The sequence below is a fragment of the Chionomys nivalis genome, chromosome X (genome assembly GCF_950005125.1).
Source record: "Chionomys nivalis chromosome X, mChiNiv1.1, whole genome shotgun sequence".
Lineage (NCBI taxonomy): Eukaryota > Metazoa > Chordata > Mammalia > Rodentia > Cricetidae > Chionomys > Chionomys nivalis.
Window position 1 is genome coordinate 118,633,777 of NC_080112.1, and position 22,331 is coordinate 118,656,107.

The following is a 22,331-nucleotide window of genomic DNA, read 5'->3' on the forward strand; positions in this document are numbered from 1 at the left end:
GTTATGACTGGCTGGGAGTAATACTTTTTTATTAACTTACACTTTTAGACACTTAAGAACCAGTAACAATTCTTTTAAAAGTTCTGCTATTTAATTTACCTTTGGAAGTGCATTCTATATAAGATATATTTATGCACTATTAACAAACTGAACCTTCCATGAATTCAGAAAACAGATATGGCAACTGGCTATTAAATACCTCTTGTAAATGGGCCTAAAATAATAGTACATTTGTACAGAGATATCAGTTAGTTTATGAACTTTGCTTTAAAATAAATCATCAAGGGGCTCCAACATATAGTTCAGAGGTAAATTGTCTCTTATGTGAAGGTCTGGGGTTCAATCGGTGTTGTGGGAGGTCTTTCTGCTCCTTCAGCCAATAGCCACTGAGATACCAGCCCACTGGGGAGTGGTCTCTCTCTCTCTCTCTCTCTATTTTTTTTAAGATTTATTTATTTATTATGTATACAGTGTTCTGTTTTTTCATGTATGACTGCAGGCCAGAAGAGGGCGCTAGATCTCATTACAGATGGTTGTGAGCCACCATGTGGTTGCTGGGAATTGAACTCAGGACCTCAGGAAGAACAGCTGGTGCTCTTAACCTCTGAGCCATCTCTCCAGCCCCCCCCCCCTTTAAAAAAGCAGTGGCAGCCTTCCTCTCTCTCTCTCTCTCTCTCTCTCTCTCTCTCTCTCTCTCTCTCTCTCTCTCTCTTGCTTCTGGTGCCTCTTCCGGCTACTAGACTCCTTTCTTGATCACGCAGAGGGCTATTGTCTGGGATGGTGATCTGTAAGTTTTTTCTCTTTAAGTAAATAACCATCTATTAATCATAATTCCAAACTGGTGTGGGACTGTTTGTGACTTATGCCTTCATCTGGTGCTCAATTATCTCCCTTCTCAGGCCTTTGATAGGGTTGAAGATTAGATAGTCATAGTTACTGTCCTCTTATGATCTAGCCAAGCCATTTCCTATACAAGACTTAGATTCCATAGGATATAATGTTTATTAAAACATTTAGCATATGTTCCTTGCTTAATATTGTTTATGGTGATTGTAATTCTAATCTTATACTTAATATCTGTTCCTAATGCATATTGTTTTGTATTGGGTTTACAACTATCTTACTTAAACAAAAGGGGGAGGTGCTGCGGGAGCTCCTTCCACTCCTTCCGTCAATAGACTTTAAGATACCAGCCCACTTGGGCATGGTCTCGTTTGCTTTAAAAAGCAGCGGTAGCCATGTGCTTGCTCTCTTGCTTCTGGCTCTGCTTCTGGCTACTAGACTCCTTTCCTGATCGCACAGAGGACTGTTGTCAGGGACAGTGATCTGTAAGTTTTTCCTTTAAATAAATAATCCTTTTATTAATAATAATTCCAAACTGGTGTGGGATTGTTTGTGACTTATGCCTTCAAATCCCCAGCACTGCAAAGAAAAAAATTAAAAGAAAAACATTGGGGCTGGAGTGATGGCTCTGTGGGTAAAAGTGCTTGGCATGAAAGCATGAGAAACTTAGTTCAGATTCTCAGAATCCATGTAAAATCAGACACAAGCATCTGGAATCCCAGTGACGTCATAAAAATCACACATTCTCCTATGTCATCAGCACCATTTACTACCCCAGCCTTCAAAATAAAGAGTAAGGTACTCAGCAACACAGTATGTGCTTTGCATGCAAAACAGTAAGTTAATATTGGTAAAGTGCTTGAGAGTGAGATTGACTTTTATCAAGAAATACATAAATCTCTATTAAATAAATCAAAACATATCAAAAAGGCAGTTAGGAATAAAAGCCTAGTCATGAGATGTGATGTCCTATCTACTGACACAATGAAAAATAGATGTGTGTGTTATTTTAATCAAAACAAACCTAAGTTTTTTGCAAGGTCGCCTCCTACAACTTCTTTTTTTTTTGTTATTGCTTTTTTTTTGGGGGGGGACAGGGTTTCTCTGTAGCTTTGGAGTCTGTCCTGGAACTAGCTCTTGTAGACCAGGCTGGTCTCGAACTCACAGAGATCCGCCTGCCTCTGCCTCCTAAATGCTGGAATTAAAGGCGTGTGTCACCACTGCCCAGCTTACACCTCCTTATTAGTATGTTATTCGATTCTTCCTTATAATGTCTTTGAGAAGCATGGGGCAAGTTTCCATACTATATCTGGAAGCCTAAAACAATTAACTATATTATGTAAGAAAGGGGAGCAAACATACTGGATTGCCTTGCCCAGACGTAATACAAGAGCCAGTGCTTAGTCCTACCGCAGCTTGATATGCCATGCTTTGTAGATACCCATGGGAGGCCTGACCCTTTCTGAACAGAAACAGGGGAAGGGTGGATTGTGGGGAGCAGGGGGTAGAGGGGAGAACGAGGTGGGGTGGGGGAATGGAAGGAGAGGAGGGAATGGAAAATTTGGTTGGGATGTAAAATAAATAAAATACATTTAAAAAATGAAAGGGGAGGAGAGCAAAACAAACAACCCAACCAAAACAGCCTGAAATAATCTGTAAGTGAAGAGAGAGCAGGTGTGACTTCCGCATTTGGGTTCTCACCGAGGCTGTTTACATTATGCTCATGTAGTTTTTACTTTCAAAGCGCTCCCATGTCTATTATCTTAGTTTACCCTTCCAATGAGCCTGCAAGCGAACTTGCTTTTACTTTATTTTACAAATAAAGGAATAATGATTTGGGATGAGAGAAAACATCCAAGAAAATCCTGAGCAGCCAGTCAGTTTGCCTGGACATCACCCCTATAAGCTATCTTGTTACGATGGGTATTTTGGCTGGCTGATTTTCTCATGATTTCCAGGAAAGTTTACTAGTTATTTTAATAAAAACATAAAAGAAAACCCTCCCGCCCTTCCTTCTTTCTCCCAGTTCTTCCTCCCCCCCACCCATATCCTTTCTTTGTCTACACAGCCTTGGCTGATCTGGAACTTTTTATATAGATCAGGCTACCCTCAGATTTGTGACTACCCTCCCGCCTGTGTTGCCGGAGTTCTGACATTATGGACATGTGTCACCATGCCTGACAGAAAACTGATTCTAAAGACAAATATAAAACAATAGAATCTGAGAGGCAGAGGAGGATTAAGAGCATTTTAGTCTGAACACTTCACTCTATGGATGACTGACTTTCAGTCATTTCCCAAGGTTTTACCAGAGCACAAACTTGGCTTGCCACCAGCGTTTCCTAATTGCTCCTACCAGGTTATCTCAAATCAACTGCCCTGCCTTTGGCACACAGACACTGTAAAATGTTTTCCTCGCAACACCACCAGCTGAACTCACTCATCTTTACCTTGAAGCACTGGGTGAAAAACGATATGGTGTCTAGTACTGTCAGGGAAACCTCAGTGGCCGTATTGCCTTCCAGAAGTGCCTGGTGGAAAATGTCTGCTTCTGTTGTGGCAGAACCTAGGGTAAGAGAAGCAAATTAAGCCACGTTCAAAGTAGAGTCCCACAAGGGCACTGAATGATCTCCTCCAGAAACCTCATGGAGAGAGTCTTGCCTTCTTAGAAGGAGCCCGCAGCTAATGAGCTTCACTGCAGCTATTCCTTACTGAGCCAGGGTCTGGTCTGGTCACTGCCGCCTATCTTCCACTCCTATTATCAGTGCTAAGTGATCTTCAGTATTAGCATCGTCAGCAGCTCTGCAGCATGGACTGAGGTGATGTGGTCTCAGAGATGAGCTACGGTGATGTAACTAGGAAATCATGTGGGAGGCATCTTAGGCCATGCTGCCAACATGGATGGAGAAATGAGAGAGCCACACAAATCCACTGTCCTCTGACCAGAGGTCTTCAGTTCTGCCAGTGACATGAGGCTTGTTTCTAAAGCCCAGACTCTTTATGGGCTGAGAGAAGCGGGCTCATCATACTTGTTCAAGAAGCAGGAACCTTTAACATTTGCAATGACAATGTGTAAAAAGTCCTCAGTCTTCTAGGTCAGGGTCTACCTGCACAAGACCTCGTTTACTATCATTGGGCTCCACAAAGCCAATTTTCCCGGCTTCTTTTTTCTGTGGCCTCCGGAAGACCGTATGAAAACAAAAGTGTTCTCAGAGTTTTGATTAGTATTTGCTTTCGAGAGGGCACTTTCTCTTTATCTAGTCCTCTGACATCCCCAGTTAGGGAAGACGTCTCTCCTTGTCCTCAATGCCTTCTCAATGCTTTACCCTTTTAAATACACTTTCAACCAATAGGATCTAGTACTCATTATTTGCTGCTACGGGGGATAGAACATCAGATCTCATGCATGCTAGGTAAGCACCCTAGCACTGAGCGAGGTTCCTGGTGGTTCTTGTTCTTCTTTTTTCCTTTTCTTTATATGAGTCGAGATCAAATTTGCTCAGGAAGACCTTGAACTTGTGAACTTCCTGCCTCACCTCCTCGGTAGCTGAGATTACAGGTCTGTACTAGCAAGCCCAGCTAGAGTTGAATTACTTCTGCAGCCAGGAGGGGACATCTATGCCATTAGTCATTAAATAAAAAATAGCAACTCTAAATGAATATTATATTATGCTATCTTATTAGGATATTAGTACTTTCTATTAAAATTTAATGGAACTAAAGAGATGGCTCAGTAGTTTGGAGCACTTCTTTTTCTTCCAGAGGACCTGGATTCAATTCCCAGCACCCGCATAGTGACTCACACTCATCTGTAATTCCAGTTCCAGAAGATCAAAGGCCCTCTTCTGGCCTTAGCAGGCACCAGGAACACATACAGTGCAATACATATACAGTCAGGCAAAACATTGATAAACATAATATAAAATAAATAAATTTAAAGTTATTGAAAAATAAAATTTGAAAGTCGCAACAAAGGATATCTAGTATAAAAATATATTAACAGCAATTTCATAGAAAAATTCCTTAATACTAAGAAAAAGATTTAAATCACAGTTGTTGAAAAAAATCACACATGTTATTAAATAGTCATGAATGATGAAATTATAGTATATAAATGAATACATAGCAGATTTGTGCAGAGAATTTCTCTATGCAAGAGAAATTTTGATTTAAGCCAGGATTTAGGATTGAAATGGGCTTTGGTGAGGACTCAGTGGTACAAGCCCTTGCCATATCAGCATGAAGACCAGAGTTTGATCCCTAGAAGCCAACTAAATGCTGGGTGGGTTTGGACTGTTGCCTGTAAGAAGGCAGAGAGGGGAATCCCTGGTGTAAGCTGGCGACTAAGACTACTCGTACCTGGGACTGACTGAGAGATCCTGCCTCAAAGACTAAGGTAGGCATATAATTAAGAAAGATCCCTGTTATCAACCCTGGGCTTCCACACACACCTGCACACAGACTTGCACCCACACACATGAATATACATGTGTACACACCACATACACAAACACATGAATATTTTTTTTTAAAAAAAAAAGATTACACAGCATTACCAGGCTCTTTCATATGGGTCCCCTCTCCCATGTTTACTTACTGTGATTAAGTGTGAATGAGCTTTCTAAGCTACTGAGATGCTGTAGCCGAGCCTGCATCACTCCTGACCTGTTTCGAAGAGCTGGCATAGTTTGAGATTTTCGGTCTATTCCAAAGTGCTTTGATAGCCAGGCATCATGCACCCTAAAATAAAATTTTAAATCAAGAACTGAAATAAAGTCAGGTAGTGGTGGTGCATATCTTTAGTCCTGGCACTCGGGAAGTAGAAGTAGAGGCGTATGGGTCTCTGTGAGCAGGGCCAGCCTGTTCTACAAAGCAAGTTCTAGGACAGCCAAGGCTGTTGCACAGAGAAAAAACAAACAACAATAACAACAAACAAACAAACAAAAATCTGAAGTGCTCTGATAAAATATTTCATCGTTTGCATATTTTTAACTAAAATGTGGTTTTAGTTGATGTGTTATTCCAGATAAATATAACTTACATAATTTTATATAAAATATAATTTCATGAATATATTCTATTCCAGATAAATTTAATACTCTACTCAAGATTCTGTTAAATATTACTTGAATTAAATGAGGCCTATAGGAAACTGTGAGCCATCTCTCCATCCCCTAAATTGTACAAAGTTTTAATAGGATTTTAAACAGAGCTTATGCTATCATAATAGAACTTGTGCATCTAGAAAGAGCTTCCCACTTCTATACTACTCAAAACCATTGGGGTTAAGTAGACAACACTCCAACAATAGCCAGTCTTTTGGCAGGAAGTGAGAAAGAAGAGAGAAGACAGACACTGAAAATGGGAAGGGGCTGGCATCAGATAGTCTAGAATGAGTATCAATCCAGTCTCCTGGACTGCTTACAACTGGGTCATACGTAAACTGAGGATGAAAAAGTTTGTTCTCTTATAAGCGTGAGGTTGGAGCAACAGAAGCTGAGATGCTAAGGTCTATGGTCAGAGACACAGGGAAAGGTGGCTGGAACTCTTATCACTCAAGATGCATCACTAGGCCATTCCAGAGAGACAGCAATAAACCCCATCCAAAGGCTTCAATTTGTGGAACTAAGCCAAGTGTGGTCACACATTTTATAATCCCAGCCCTTGAGAAGTTGAGGAAAGAGGATCAGGGTCCTTCCTTGAGATGTTGCAAGGTCAAGGCAAACTTGGGCTCCATGAGATTCTGTCACCAAAATCAAAAGCGAAAAAAGAAAAAGAAACTGCTCTGGATTTTAAAATTGAAACTACACTATTTGGAGACAGTGGTAAAAGGTGCTCACCACCAAATCTAACAACCTGAGTCGGATCCCTGGGACCCACATGGTCAAAGGAGAGAACCCACTCCCACAAATTGTCCTCTGACTTTCATACATTTGCCATGGTAGGCAGCTGTCCAAGCATGAAAAAAATACATTTCTAAAAGACTATGTTTGATTTCCTTTAATGAGTAGTTCTACTTAATATACACACACATTCATAGCTGAAATAAGCAAGACCTTCCTTTGCCTTAGGGCCCTTTGATCATCCCTGATTTTTTTCCAGTGTTGGGTATTGAACACAGGGCTTCACAAGCTAAGAAAGCAATCCACTGCTAAGCTATATTCTAAGCACAAATTTATTTTCCTTTTCTTCTTCTTCTTCTTATTGCTGTTTATCAAGAATTGAATCCAGGGCATTGTGCATGCTAAACAAATGCTTTATCACTGAGCTACGCCCCTGAGATCCTCACATATTTCTTCATAAAGATTTAAGATGCAAAAGAACAAATAGATAATATATAATTTATGTCCTACTTACTGTTGAATGTTTCTATTCCCCTTAGTAGTTGGCTACCCTGACTTTTTGATTTGATGCCTACCCTTCTACTTAGCTGTTACTTAAGTCCTCCAGGAAATACAAGAATCTGCTCGAAATTTAGGGGGATCTCAGAGGAAGAAACCTTCTATATTATTCTAGACATTGTCTTTTTGAAAATGTAGTATTGGTTCATATTACTTTTAACCTTGAATTGGGATCCGTTGAATGAATCATGGCCACCTTCAGGTTAACCTACCATCAGTATCTTAGATTTTATATACCATGGGTGGGACTGCTCTCTGTTGGGAAAGAAAGAGGGAAAATGGCAAGCTGCAGGCATTACCTTGCTATGTTTCTTTTCCCCATATAGCGGAAGTGGAACAAACATACTCTAGAAAAGAAAATGACAACATGTTAGTAATATAGTGCTACCTGGTACAACCTAATAACTATTGAGTAGACGTCATATGTTCCGGAGATCAATTTACAAGAACATAGATTTCCACAAAAATAAAGGCCCAGATAACTACTTAAAGGCCATATCCTATCTTTCCATATATATCTGCTATAGTTATATCAGCATTAAAAGTCCCATGTCAATATACATAACTATAATGACAGATTTAAAAAAAAAAAATCTTGCCCATGTCAAACATCCTTTGTGTGCTATACCATGCCATAGCAAAGGTCTCTAGCACTCATTAAGACAAAACATCTTTCTTAATTACAGAAATGTGGACAAATGCTATATTTTTGCACAATGCTATTAAAATTCTCTCTATTATCAATAACTATAAACACATGAAGTTAGGAAAAATAACATTTAAATCCCTATGTGCTCACAGCTTCAACAGCTGTCATGAACAGTCTTGTTTAAGTTCCATGAAAAGCAGGCTAATCTTCCTCCATCCTCCCCTTCCTCCTGTCTCTTTTCAAGCAAATTCTCAACATCGGTTGTCTTCAATGGGAAATATGTCCCAGCATATTTACAGTGTTTACTACAGCTGGGGGGACAGGTCAGGAAATTAGAAAGAGGACCATGAAAAGGAGAAATAGGTCTTCGGGGAGGGTTAGCAAAAGAAAAAAAAAGGAAAAAAAAATGAAGCTACATTACTTGAAAGCAGAAATGGGGCTAACAGAGGGAAGAAGGGGTCCAGCCAGAGTGGGAGGCAGTTAGAAGATGAGCCGAGAGAACAACAGAAACAATTCGGATGAAAATGCCATTATGTGGTGAAGGAGGGTCTTCTGTCTATGTATTACTTTCATTGGTTAAATAAAGAAGCTGCCTTGGCCTTTTGATGGGCCAGCCCTTAGGTGGGTGTAGTAGACAGAACAGAATTCTGGGAGGAAGAAGGCAAGCAAGGAGAGCCGCCACGGAGCCAGCCACCAGGTCAGACATGCTAAATCTTTCCCGGTAAGCCACGACCTTGTGGTTCTACACAGATTATTAGAAATGGGCTTAATGGAGATGTAAGAATTAGCTAATAAGAGGCTAGAGCTAATTAGCTAGGCAGTGTTTAAATGAATACAATTTCTGTGCAGCTATTTCAGGTATAAACTAGCGAGGCAGGACGGAACAAGGAGCCCACACCTCTTACTACATGAGATTATGTAGTAATGAATGAGATTATGGAAATCTCATTCTTTTTATATTAACTTAAAACAAACTAATAAATTCATATATAGTAGAATCCACCCGAAATCTTAACAGCTAGTCAGCAGATTTTTTGTATTTTTTTAAAAAAACTTGTATCAACTGTATAGATAATGAGCTTTTGATAATGATAACATATATAACTCCTTTCAATCACAATAGTTGGTTTCCCCATGTGTTTTAAAATACTTGTAGATGTATATTTCTATATATATCCAATAAACTACATCTCTCTGCTCCTAAAGGGGGTAGTATTTAGAATTATTCAGCTCTATTTAAGAGTTCAAACTTTAAATTTGAGCTGCTTATTAATTCGTGATCTGTTTCAGTTGAACAATTCAGGCCAGGTACCAGCACTCTAATTTCCTAGCTTTCAAGGGCATACTAAGACGCCCACGCATCTGTAAGATTATTGGATAGGAGTTTTGTATGGCCTCATAAGTATTCCATTTCCTTGCTTTTCTTTTATCACTGGGTGAAGAATGCCAGACTCTAGATTATTAAGAAAATTTAACATTTTCTATCACATTAGCCAATGGGCGGCTGAAAACAGAAAAACTGTAACATCTAAAGTCCTTCAACTCAGTTTTTCCAAATAAGTGGAACATTTAGGAAAATACTGCAACTTACTCTAGAAGTACAAGAATGTTTATGAGCTCCTGGGGAGACACTTTATTCCAGTAAGTCAAGAGAGTATCTGAAAATAGGAGAAATAAGGGGTTAGATTTGAGAACAAAAACTGAGTGACCTAGCATCAACCAACACCATACACTTCATCCCTTTTTTCTTCCTACTGCCTAACACCCACACAGGATAGTAAACATTCCAGGCTGGCCTCAGATCCACTATGGAGCTAAGGAGCAAAGGATGATTCCTAATCCTCCTGCCTCCCCTTCAGAGTGCTGGAATGAAAAGGTCTGCAGCACCAAGGGGCCTTCCCCTTTCCCTTTCTTTAGACAGGATTTCAATACCCAGATTGGCCTTAAACTTACAAGTGCCCAGACTTTCTGCTTCATGCCCTACCTCTTGAGTGCTGGGATTACAGTATGTTTCATCATACTGTGCTCAAAATAACATACACACACACACACACACACACACACACTTTTCACATTGGTTTCAAATGTATCAAGCAATCTTTATTTTAGTTTATAACCTTTTTATTTACTTTGTAAATGTCCTTTGCTCCAATCTTCCTATCGTGATTGAAGACAAAATAAGAAAAGTTTGTTGATCCTTTATACCCAAGACTTAGTCAACTCTACTAACATTTCACAAACAATGGTAGGATTATGGGTGTTTTTCTGAAGAGGTGGGTACCTTTTTCTGCTTCTCAAAAGGTTCTCTTAACCAAAACAATTAACAACTTTAGAGGAGACAAATTATTTTCTTCCATTTTCCTCTTTTTATAATAAGGCTGATATTCTATCTGCTTCCTACTACTTCAGACAAAAGAATGTTTAAAATGTAGCTCATGTCTCTTTAAACTATTTCTTTCATTTCTCCAATATATCTTTTCTGATTTACCTCTGCCACTCCCTCCCTTTCTCCCTCCCTCCCTACTTATAGGGTTTATTTTGTTAGTTTGAGACAGGGTCTCATAGTCCAGATTGGCTTTGAATTCCTGATCCTCTTGCCTTTACCTCCCAAGTGATGAGACAAAGGAAAGGTACCACCCTTGTCCAGCTCTGACTAAATAATAATAATAATAAATTATTAAAATTTTGTTAGTATATAATTTCTTTGGATATTCCTCTGATATAGCTATCAGTATTGGCTATCCCTATTGTAAATGACAAAATCTTTTATCATTAAAAAGTAGATATGTGTCTCCCTCTCCACCCAAGCCACAGCCTTTGGTAGACAGTGATTGAGGAGCCACTGCCGATTTTATGATGGTGTGAGACAGAATGAAGGGGTTTTGATGTCGCTTCTCCCATTTTTAATACATTTTTTTTTTCTGATCCTGGAATCAAACCTAGTACTCTATATGTGCTAGGAAAGTGCTCTGTCATGGAGCTATATTATCAGTTCTTTTGAAAAGTATTTTTTACAATTATATTTATTATCACATTTATGGTGTGGGAGCATATTTGAGCTGCAACGCTTGTAGAAATTTGAGGACAATTTACAAGTCCAGTGCTCTCTTTCCACATATGGGCCTCGGGGATGGAATTAGAATTACACAGCTGTCATTGCCATTGCCAGCTAGCTCTCTGGCCCAGGGTGAAGGTGTAGTGCTGGTATGTAGCCCAAGTTGGCCTTAAGCTCTCCATTTCCCCGCCTCTGCCTCCCAATTGCTGAGGTTATAAAGCATTTTCTAAATTTTATTTTTAAACTGGGGTCTAGCGTCTCAGGAAATTTTAATAGTAGGTCTCGAACCCACAATCTTCTTATGTCAGTCTTCCGGAGTAACTGGGAATACAGCATGGGTCAGTGCCCTCAGCTTACTCCCAAATATTTTTATAAAAGCACAAATATTAACAGTTTCAATGATTCTCAAATATAAATCATCAATAATCAAAATGATTTTGTTATCATTTGTTCTCAAATACCATTTGTTTTAAAAGATTAAGCTGACAGCAATTTCTGTCCTCCCCTGCTGTGCCTGGCCTTTTGGTATCTCCTGGAAAAAAAAAAAGTAAACCAGTAGGGGGCGTGGTTGCGCACGCGCAAACCTCCTGAACCTGTAGGGGGCGTGGTCGCGCATGTGCAGGCTTTTTAAGCCAGCAGGGGCGTGGTCGCGCATGGGCAGACTTCCTCAGCAGGCGCGGGCTTTTCGGCCTGTCCTCAGAGCGTGGTGGCGCCATTTTGGAAAGCGGTGGCCGTCACGCTCTGTTTTTCTTTCACCCCTAACAAAGATGTTTTGACTTTTTTCTAGGAAAAAGAAATTAGGCCGTTCTGTTGGTCCTCCACTCCACCGGCTCCTGGCTCCTCTGGACTTCTGGGCAGGTCTGTAAAGGGGCAGGCCGGTCGAAGCCTTTCAGGCCGGCCGCGCCTGTCGCCTCTGGGCAGGGCCGCGGGAGCTAGTGTTCTGGTCAGTGGACCTGTCCTCTCAGAGCCTGGCTCCTCGGCCACTTAGTCAGCGGCACCGCCAGGCCACTGGTCCCCCCCCCCCCCCCCCCCCCCCGTAGTAAGAGATCGGCCAGTGGGGCTGCGGGTCGCTAGGCAGTGATAAGTGTTCCCTCTTTGGCCAATCTGTCCGTGGCACCGCCAAGCCCAAAGCCTTCTCGCTTGGTTCCCAGTCAATGAAAGGAGATGCAGGCTGTCAGTAGCGGCAGCGAAGACGGGGGAGGTGGTAGGAGAGCCTCAAGGGCCGACAAAGCTAAGCTTGGTGTAAGAGATGTGATGTCTGATGATTTTAAAAAGGCGTGGTTATCACTGAAAGACATCCACGATAAAGAGCTTCACCGTTTACAGATGAAATTGGGCAGTATGAGGAAAGCCAGGTTGACGGAGGGAAGGCGGCATGACCCTGTAGCAAAGAATAAACGAGTGACAGAGACACAGAATGCCCCTGATTCAGAATTGTGTGAGCGCTGTTTAATAAACAAAACATACAGCAATATGCTACAGCAAGAATTTAGTAACGTGCACCAAAAAAGTCTAGTGCAGATTGCTGAGCTCACTGTAGAAAATAACAAATTAAAAGAAGAAAATAGAAAGCTTTCTGATAAACTCAAAGCAAAGCGGCCACGTATTCCTCTGTGTTTTTTGGATAGTGATGATGATGATTTCATGCCTGGTATTGAGTTTGAGAGGCGCCAGGTTTATACAGTAAAGGACCCTTCCTATCCAGTACAGTTGCCTGCTAGACAGGTTATGGAACCACGTAGGGAACTGACAAGATCTTTATCTATTCTGGACATAGAACCAAGTCCAGATGAGGATCTAGTTCTACTCAGCAGTCAGGGAGCAACCGTCCAGGTGCCAGAGACCTCTCTTGTGGACTCTGTCGCTGTTAAGGATAATCTTGCTAAAGAGGCCAATGTCTTACCCTCATGTATAGCTTATTCTTTACCAACTACATTGGAAACCCCAAAGAAAGATAGCGTGATTAGTATCTCAACCCAAAAGTCCTCCACACAAAAACAGGGAAAAGATACCCTTATTTGGAGTGTTTCCAGCATTTCCTCTGGAGAACCTATAATAATATCTGAAACCTCAGAGGAAAACATGCCTTGTAATTCTGGCAAGGTTTTGCCACCTTTGACAAAGAAAAATCAATTAAATAGTACTCGGTTTCCTGTGGACTATAGTTCCAAATATATTCTGCAAATGAAATCAGCACTCCATGGGTTCAGTTACAAAAAAGACAATTCAGTGAAATCTTGTAGTGCTCCCTTACCTTCCAAGGTAAACGAGAGTGCCAGTCAGTCTAAGAGTGTAACAACGTGTGAAAAGAGGCCTAAGAGTAGTTCTGAGGGAGCTCCTCTGCTGTCTGTGTTGAAAAGAAGAACCACCAAATAGAAGGGAAGAAGTCGCAGCTTTTTCTTATAAGGAAAACATGGGTATTTTTTTTTTCAGTAAGATAGTGTTGCTGTAAATTGAGACTATGGAACTAATAATGAATAACACAGTGACTTGAAACTCTTCGACAAATGCCCTTTAGGACCCTAATATAGTGAACTGCGGTTAGTAAAATGTAGAGGACAGAGAAGGAAACACTTCAGAACACCCCTGCCCCCCAAACAACAATGTGTACAAGTAGAACAGAAGTTTACATTAAATTTACTAAGGTCATAACAAAAATTTTCATTCCAAGAACTAACAATACAGTATTTCTTTTAATATTATAAAAACTATTATAATTATGATGAAATGTTTTAGAATATCCATGGCTCTAACTAAGAAACCCCGTAAACAATACAGTCAGTTTCCATATTATCCCATTTTTATCTTTGTGGGAAGGTAAAAAGCATGAATTGTGGTTGTTATTAGGTAATCTATTATTTCCTGAATTGAACCTCTGGTTTTAAAAATTATTTTACTTCTTTTCCAAAACATGGAGGCCCATCAGAGAGCTTCAATCTAATTTTGACAGTTTACTCTTAAGTTGTATATTCCTGAAACCAGTAGATTGCAGAATTATTTGTATTGTTTCTCGGTATGCAATGGTAGAGTCCCAGCCCTTAGGAAGCTTATTAGCCTGTGCTACATAGTCAGTTCCAGGCCAAGCTAGGCTAAATAATGTGATTCCATCTCAAAAAGAAAAAAAAAGCTATTTTTTGAGTTGTATTAATATATCTTCACAGCTTTTATTCATATGTGGCTAAAGGTTTTAATATTTCTACAGTTAATTGGCTATCAACTTATCTGTTAATCTGTATTATTTGCATTATATTGAATAATTTTATATTAATTGTAGTATTATTTGTATAATTTGTATTATCTATATTATTTATATTACTTTGTACTATCACAAAAAAGCAAGTAATGCTTACTAAAATTTGATAAAGATATTCTGAGGGTAGAGCTCATGTGCCGAGCTCTAGATTTCATCCCAGCACCAGAAAAAAAAATTAAAATGAAAAATAGTTGAGCATGCTCACATGTGTCTCTAGTACCAACATCTGGAAGATAGACAAGAAGACCATCCTTGACTATGAAAAATGACTGTTGTATTGGTGTACTATCGAATTTGTTATCCATATCTGACTAATCTGTTTTAATGTTTATTTGTCACAAAAATAAAGTATGTAATAGTTAATAAAATGGATAAAATAGGCTGGAGGCATATAGCTCATGTCCTAGACCCTGGGTTCATAACTCCAGTAACAAAGAAAAAGTTAAAAAATATGGCCAACGTATTTATCGTGGCAGGGAAGCACTTGCATACGAATGGACAAGACCCTGGGTTTGCCATCTGACACCAGGGAGATAAATGGAACAGCCAAGTGCGATGGGAAAAAAGTGAAACAGCCAAGTGTGGTGTGTACCCTTGTAATTCTAGCACTCAAGAGCCTAAAGCAAGAGGATCAGGAGATGCCATCTTTGAATAAATAGTGAGACACTGTCTCCAAAAATTACATAAATTGGGGCTGGAAAGATGACTCAACAGGTGAGAGTACTCATTGCTCTTGCAGAGGACCTGTGTTCAATTCCCAGCACCCACATAGTGGCTTATAGCCATCTGTAACTCCAGTTCCATGGGAACTCATGCTCTCTTTTGACCTCTGCAGGCACCAGGCAAACATGTGGTACCCATACCCACACACACACAAAAAAAAAGCAGGGCATGGTGGCGCATGCTTTTAATCCCAGCACTTGAGAGACAGAGGATAGCCTGGTCTACATGGCAAGTTTGAGGTCACTTAGGGTTACAAAATGAGACTGTTTGAAAAAACAAAAATAAATAAATAAGAAGCAAAAAAAATTAAAAATTAAAAATATAAGAAATTTTAATTACAAATTAGTTATATGATTATGATGATTAGAACCCAGGTATCTTTTGAATTTATTTTAAATTTACTTACTGATTTTTGAAGTGCTGACACATTTTTTTTCTTTTTTATAGTGCTAGGAATTGAACCCAGGGTCTCAAATATGCTAGCCATGTGTTCTACCATTGAGCCCTCCTCTAGTTTATATTTACTTTGCTAGTTGTACATATTTATGAGGAAGATGTAACCTGTGAACTCTGTATAATGACCACTTAACGTGGATTTTATGTTCTTTAGACTTGTACATTATTTGAGCAAAATATTGAGAAATGGAAGAAGAGGGTGGGAATTGTATAATAGTTGTGGCATTTGAGAGAAAAGTAATTTTATTTTAACTTCTGAGGACATGAGAAACTAGTAATGTTAGCAGATAATACCATTCTTTTCCAAGAAGAAAAGCAGTCTGACAGCCTGACTCCAGCTAAACCAGTGATGCTGTGGAGACACTGACTCCAAACAATACCAGTAATGTTGCAGAGACAGTGACTCCAGACAATGCCAGCGTTGCTGTGGAGACAATGACTGACTCCAGACAATGCCAATGATGCTGTGGAGACAGTGACTCCAGACAATGCCAGCGTTGCTGCAGAGACAATGACTGACTCCGGACAATGGTGGCATCCTCTACCTTCAGAAAACCCTGTTTTTTGTTTCTGTTTTTATGTTTTTCAAATAAAAGCTGAAAGGTTAATTTTGTATTGTGATTATTTCCTTCCTGGTATATTAACTACTTAACATATTTTATGCTTTGCATAAAAATCCTTTAAAATTGTTGCATAATTTTTATAAATTAATCAATAGTTATTTTTAAATTATATCAAATACTCAAATCCACAGGAACTTATTTTATTGTTCATCTTAAAGGATATTTTATGACTTAAATCTTTAAAGATCTGTTTCTAACATGCATGTTCTTGATTTACAGGCCTGACCCTATGAGGGGGGAGTGTCTAATAGAATTCCTGCTGAATATGCTTATTTCTCACCTTCAGAAATCATCTTTACAATATATAAGTAGCACATCAAGAGGTTTCTGATTTCATACTGATCCAGACGATTATACTGGGATACACTACTCCTTGAAGAACTCTGTCGGGTCTGTAAGATAGAGGAGATTTAGGGAATGATATCACAATTTTACACGACCTTAAATTCAATTTTTTAACTATTTTTCCTATTTGGGAAAACTATAAATACAAATTTTATGGTGTATTTGACAGATAAATGGGCTGAGTCTTCATTGCTACAGTACCTAGTAATATCACTGGAAATGACTTTGGGGTCTTCATAAAACATAGCCATTAATTATGTATTTATGTTTACTCCCATATGCTTGTGTTGTAATAGCAAAAATTTAAACTACTCACATAAAACTTTCAGAAAGAATAGTTTTTATGTGGAGGAGGGTTTAAGGTATTTGAAAGCTCAGAAGTAGATCACTTGCCTATCATATACAACTTCCTGGGGAACCATTGTGGTCTCAAAATTACACTTTGAAATTTGAATCCCTACTTAGAATGTATTAATAATACCCAATCCCCAACCATCAAATTATCTATTTTAAATGGACAAATTATACAATAATTAAAATAAGGAGGGCCAGGTAATATTTCCTAATTATATCAAAGTAGCGATGTTCCTATTACTTAATGAGGTCTGTTTAAGACCAAATCATGGCAAGATGTCATTTATTTGAGGTTCTTTATAAATAGAATAACAACAATGCAAAGCCTTACTTAGCTCAGATCAGAGTACTGAGTAGCTACTGTGAGCTGAGCTAACAGGGTACATAGAATTAAGGTAGGACTTACTAAGAACTTTGAATTGGAGTGAAACAAACCTCAGTTCTAATTACTTGTCAGTCATATCACTTCCAGTAAAGTATTTAATTGCTCTGACCTTATCTGTGACAGTATCATCAAAATTCAAAATAGCATGAGATGGGAGCCTTTGGGAATAAATGCCTCTTTACCCAAAGTCACAAAGATGTATAGTCCAGTGGTTAAGGGGTGCTTCCCAACCAGCAGAAGCGACATCACCTCAGGACTTAGAATACAAGTTAGCAGGCCCTGTTTCAGACCTACTGAACCTTTCTATGGTGAGGCGCAGCCATTCGTTTTTTGTTCCCCCAGGTGACTCTGATGCACACCGAACATACCACAGAATAGGAAAATTGCTGATGTCTAAACATGGGGTCAGGTGTGACTGGCTTACGTCAAAATCCCAGTTTCACTTAAAAACGGGAATGGGAGTTTAATATTTTAAAAAAATATTTTACAGATCCTTCTAAGTAATATATGATTTTACATAGTGTCACAGAAGTTTACTGTCTAAAATGTGGTATTTGGGCCTCAAGGCAGACACATTTTACATTTTAATCTTAGACTTAAAACAATATGATGTAAGAGTTAGAGGTCTCTAAGACCTTAAGTAATGCTGGAACTCTGAAACTATCAACTCGAAGACCTAAAGTTTCTCTCAAGTTAAATATTATTTTCATTTTGGGAACTTATTCCCCATGCTGGGTTGCCTTGCCCAGCCTTGATACGGGGGAGGAACTTGGTCCTGTCTCAGCTTGGTGTGCCATGCTTTGTGCCCATGGGAGGTCTGCCCCTTCTGAACAGATGGAGAGGTGGATGGGGAGGAGTAGATGGGAGGGGGAAGTAGATGGGAGGTGGGGGGATGGAATGAGAGGAGGTAGGGGAAACTAGTCGATATGTAAAATAAATGAAAATTTTTAATTAATAAAAAATGTTATTTTCTAAAAGGCAAGATTGAATCAGCCCTACGCTGATATGTTGTGATTAAAATGCAAGGCAGTTGAGAAATTTTAAACTGGAACCTACCCTCTAGGTTACAATAAAGAGTTAGACTGCTTGAGAATAATTGCCTTACTCCCTATAGGTAAACTGGGCATTATGGTATTTGCCTGTCGTTGTAATTACTCAAGAGGATGAGACAGGAAGATTGCTTGAGGCCAGAAATTTGAGATCAGCCTGAGCAACATAATAAGACCCCAGTTGAAAAGCAGTAAATTGGTGGTGGAAGCAGGAGACTGTGAGTTCAAGACTAGGCTAGGTGACATAAGGAGCTTGAGGCAGGGATAGGAAGGTACTACTAAAGCATTCAAGAATTGTGGAATGCAATTTACAGATCCAAAATAGACTATAGGAGACCAGATAGCTGTATGCTTATTTTGAAAGATTTTGGTAGTATAGTCATGAGGTTATCCTATAGGTTTCGGTTCTTACATTTTCACCAGTGTTGCTAGGATCTGGGAATCCTGTTACTCCTTCCGGGATGAGGGAACCTCTTGAATCCTCCCTCTTAATTCCATGACCATTTTGAAAAGATCCATAGGCTGGAAAAAAGTTCAAGTTCTTGTTAGCAACAGGAAGAACCATCAAGATAATTTTAAAACTAAGTGCTACATTATTTTAAGTAAATATGTAGTACAGCAAATAGATCCTGGTCCTCTACTGTGAAATTCATATATCAAAACACCACAAGAAAACAAATAAAGGTGAAGTGATCTTCCCCTCTCAAAACAATTTGCTATGCAATTCAGTTCCTTGGAAGTCATATAATAAATCCAGGTAATTCACAAGACAGCTTATCTGTATTACAGGTAAACAAACACAAACCTAGAAAAGGAAGTGTGTTACCCAATATTGATGAAAGTTAAGAGGATAGGAAACCACTGTTTTTGTTTTGTTGTTTTTATCTCCTAGTTTTCCACTACACTTACCTTTTTGATCATGCTAAGACAAACTAGAAAATGTGGCTACCTGTGTGAATCATATTTTAACTAAACTTCAGGAAAGATCAGGCTATGGATAGTTTTATCATGAAATCTTTCAAAAAGAGCGGAGGTACATTTCTAAATCCTCATGTTATGCATAATCTCTAAAGAGATAAATTACCTGTGTCTTTGTCAGTGGTCAGGCTCCCTCTGCTTGTCGGTGAAACAAAGCCACATGGAAACTCATCCCTGGACGCCTGTAACAGAATGTGATGCCTGAGTCATTTAACCAGTTTTTAAACTGGGGCAAGACATCTGAATTAGACTGCACCCTGCTTTTAAACACAGCTCACTGGGAAATTACAGAGGTGCTCTTAGTATTTAAGTGGCATATTTAAAAAAAATGGCTGCTAGCCTACTGTAGTAATCACAACCGCTGACCAAATGATATAATCAGATGGCTGCAACTGGTATAAACTGTTCCTTGGAACTAGGGACAGTGCTAGAAGTTGAAGTGTAATGAAGTCTCTAAGTGAACATGAGCGGCAAAAGAAAGAACAGAGAGTGAAACCTTTCCAAATATCACTGTCGAATGTGTGCAGTGAACATGACTGCTGTGTGAAGAAAGACCAAAGGGACAGCCAGTGACATTACATCCACACTCCACTCATTAACCCCATCAAGTGCCACGAGGCAAGCTGAAAAGTGGCGTTTCCATCTGGTGATGGTGGTGCGTGCCAGTAAGCCTAGCATTCAGGACACTTAATCAGCTGAATTGTTCCAAGTTCCAAGTCAGCCTAGACTATAGTCACAGTGAGACCCTGTCTCAGAAAACAAACAAATGGGACTGGAGAGATGGCTCAGCAATTATGAGTGCCTAATTGCTCTTGACCAGAATTCAGTTCCCAGCACCCATGGTGACTGCCCATAACTCCAGCTCCAGGACATCTGACACTTTTCTCGTCTCCATAGGCACCTGTCCTCATGTACAAATCCACACTCTGACATATGCATAAACATACAATTTAAAAATGAAAATAAAATGTGCCCTTAACTGGTCTTTAAAAAGCTCTTTCTCAGGAACTTAGGAGTGGTTTTCAAAATTATCAGGGACATTTTACAGGGAAAATTTTTGCAGATTATATTATAAAGCAGAGTTTAAGCTGTCATGCAACTATATGAAGTGATGATGCAAAGTCCACAGATGATCTACGACCATTCAGAATATGAAGAGGGATAGGAGTTAACGCTTATACTGGGCCAACAAATACAAAACATACAATTTGGGCACCATTTTTTTTGAGGGTGTGTCTTACTGTGTAGTCCAGGCTTGCCTCAAATTTGCATCATCTTGCCCCAGTCTTTCAAGTGCTGGCACCTGGCCTGACACCATTGACTCAGGAGGGCCACTGGCAAATAGGAGAGTATCCAAAAGCATTAATCAAGAAAACAAATGGTTTGGAACAAGAAATGACAAAATAATGATATTTTGGCCTGGAGAAAAAGTTAGAAGGCATATGTGGTAGGGAGAAACTGTGAAGGTGGAAACTAATGGTTTATAGGTCTCCAGAGGGCAGAACTAGGAACAATGAACAGAAACCCTTCCAGGTCTAAGGTCGAGGAAGAACAGCTTAACTATTGCAAGGGCAAAGGTTGTCAGGACAAACAGAAACCTAGTCACCTTTAAGTGCCTGAAATAAGTCTCAGGCACTAAGGGAAAGAGAAAGAAAGCTCGCCCGACTGTAATAAACTAAAAGAGACTTACCAAGAAATACTAACCAGAGACTACCAAGGATAAGGAGAAGCAAAGGGATCTGGAACCCAGAGTCTGATATCAGCTCTGCAAGTGAAAATGCTTTCATCTTGTTCTCCAGAAAAATGAAAACACTGAAGTGTATTAATTAGCAGCAAATTTTAAGGATCAAACTAGAAACAAGGCATTTGTGGTATTCTTTTGGACCTTGTTATTCAAAATGTAGCCTTTGGACTAGACAGAGGCAGCCAAAGCTTGTTAGACACAGAGACTCTCTCAGCCTAGGGCCTACTGAATTAAGATCTGTGGTCTAGCACATCCCCACCATATCATTTGAGAAGCACTGCTCTAGGAAAAGCAGGAGAAATGTAGAAGTATACTGAAAAGTCCGTGCTTACAGTTGAGATCCTATAGCAGATGGCCTGGACTCCAAATGCATTAGGTAAAACAAGATGTAACTCAGAACAGATTTGTATTAACACTTACAGAATTAGGCATGGCTGCGCAGGAATACAAAGTATCTCGGCCTGCCAGTCGCTGTATATTTTCCAAGAGCAGTCCAACAAATGGGAGGTACAACTGTGCTATTTTGGCTTGCTGATTCTGAAAAATATTCAAACTTCATGGGTAACTAATATGTATATGATTCACATGAATGGAATTGGCCCCATCTGTCAGATTAAAAGAGTAAAGGTCAGCTTCAAAATTTAGAGGCATGAATCTTATAACTAATTGTCCGTGAACTTTGTTGCTGTTTGGACTTATTCATAATATGGAGTCCAGTGAGAGCTTTCAAACATAAAGGAAAAGGTTCTTTGCAATATCAGTATTCCTATGCTATTTATAATTTGAAAAGATATCACCACCTACAGTAAAATAATTTATATCACAAAATGAAGGAGTCAGTTTACTTTCAGATAGAACCATGAAAAGAAAGGCAATATTTCCAAATAAAAAAAAAATCTTGGTAAGTAAAAAAACACAACAGATGAGAATATTGTAGAAACAATTCGACCTACAAATCAGCTTTTCAAATTCATTACAGTAACAATTTATATTCAAATTTACATTTGAATGTTAAAAAGTAAAGGATGTATTATCAAACATGAAATATTATATTTCTTTGAGTCACTCAATACCAAAGAAATAACTTAGGGTTAATCCAGATTCACTCAGTCTGTAGTTTCATTTTCCATGCCCTTAAATTGCAATATTAATGACATTTAAAGACACATTTAAAGTAGTTCAGACAGTGCTATGGTCGATGTTAAGTGTATGTAAGATTTACAGCCACATCTGTGGCTATTGACAGTAAAATACTATCATAACAAATCTTTTTAGTATAAAGAAAAATTCATATTATATATTTTATACATGATAACTTAATGTCTTATTAAACACATCAATATCATATTTATTTAGGTACATTATGGTATTTGACAGTATATTCACGGTACAACTCTGTATGATGTTTTTGAGGTATGTGTGTGTATGTTCACGTGAACACAGGTACGTTTGGAGGCTAGAAGTGTGTGATCT

General features: G+C 39.1%; 1 protein-coding gene across 3 annotated transcripts in view; it reads right to left on the minus strand.

Moving 5' to 3' along the window:
* The window catches only part of Dock11 (dedicator of cytokinesis 11), a 190,463-nt gene that overhangs the window by 44,910 nt on the left and 123,222 nt on the right, over positions 1-22,331 (minus strand). For all 3 annotated transcript variants that reach the window (XM_057759066.1, XM_057759065.1, XM_057759067.1), the window contains 8 exons: positions 21,279-21,395; positions 19,221-19,296; positions 18,549-18,658; positions 16,284-16,395; positions 9,485-9,551; positions 7,544-7,591; positions 5,441-5,583; positions 3,294-3,409 (listed from right to left, as the gene is read on the minus strand). In XM_057759066.1, coding sequence (XP_057615049.1) covers positions 3,294-3,409; positions 5,441-5,583; positions 7,544-7,591; positions 9,485-9,551; positions 16,284-16,395; positions 18,549-18,658; positions 19,221-19,296; positions 21,279-21,395 — 789 coding nt within the window. The remainder of the gene's footprint in view (positions 1-3,293; positions 3,410-5,440; positions 5,584-7,543; positions 7,592-9,484; positions 9,552-16,283; positions 16,396-18,548; positions 18,659-19,220; positions 19,297-21,278; positions 21,396-22,331) is intronic.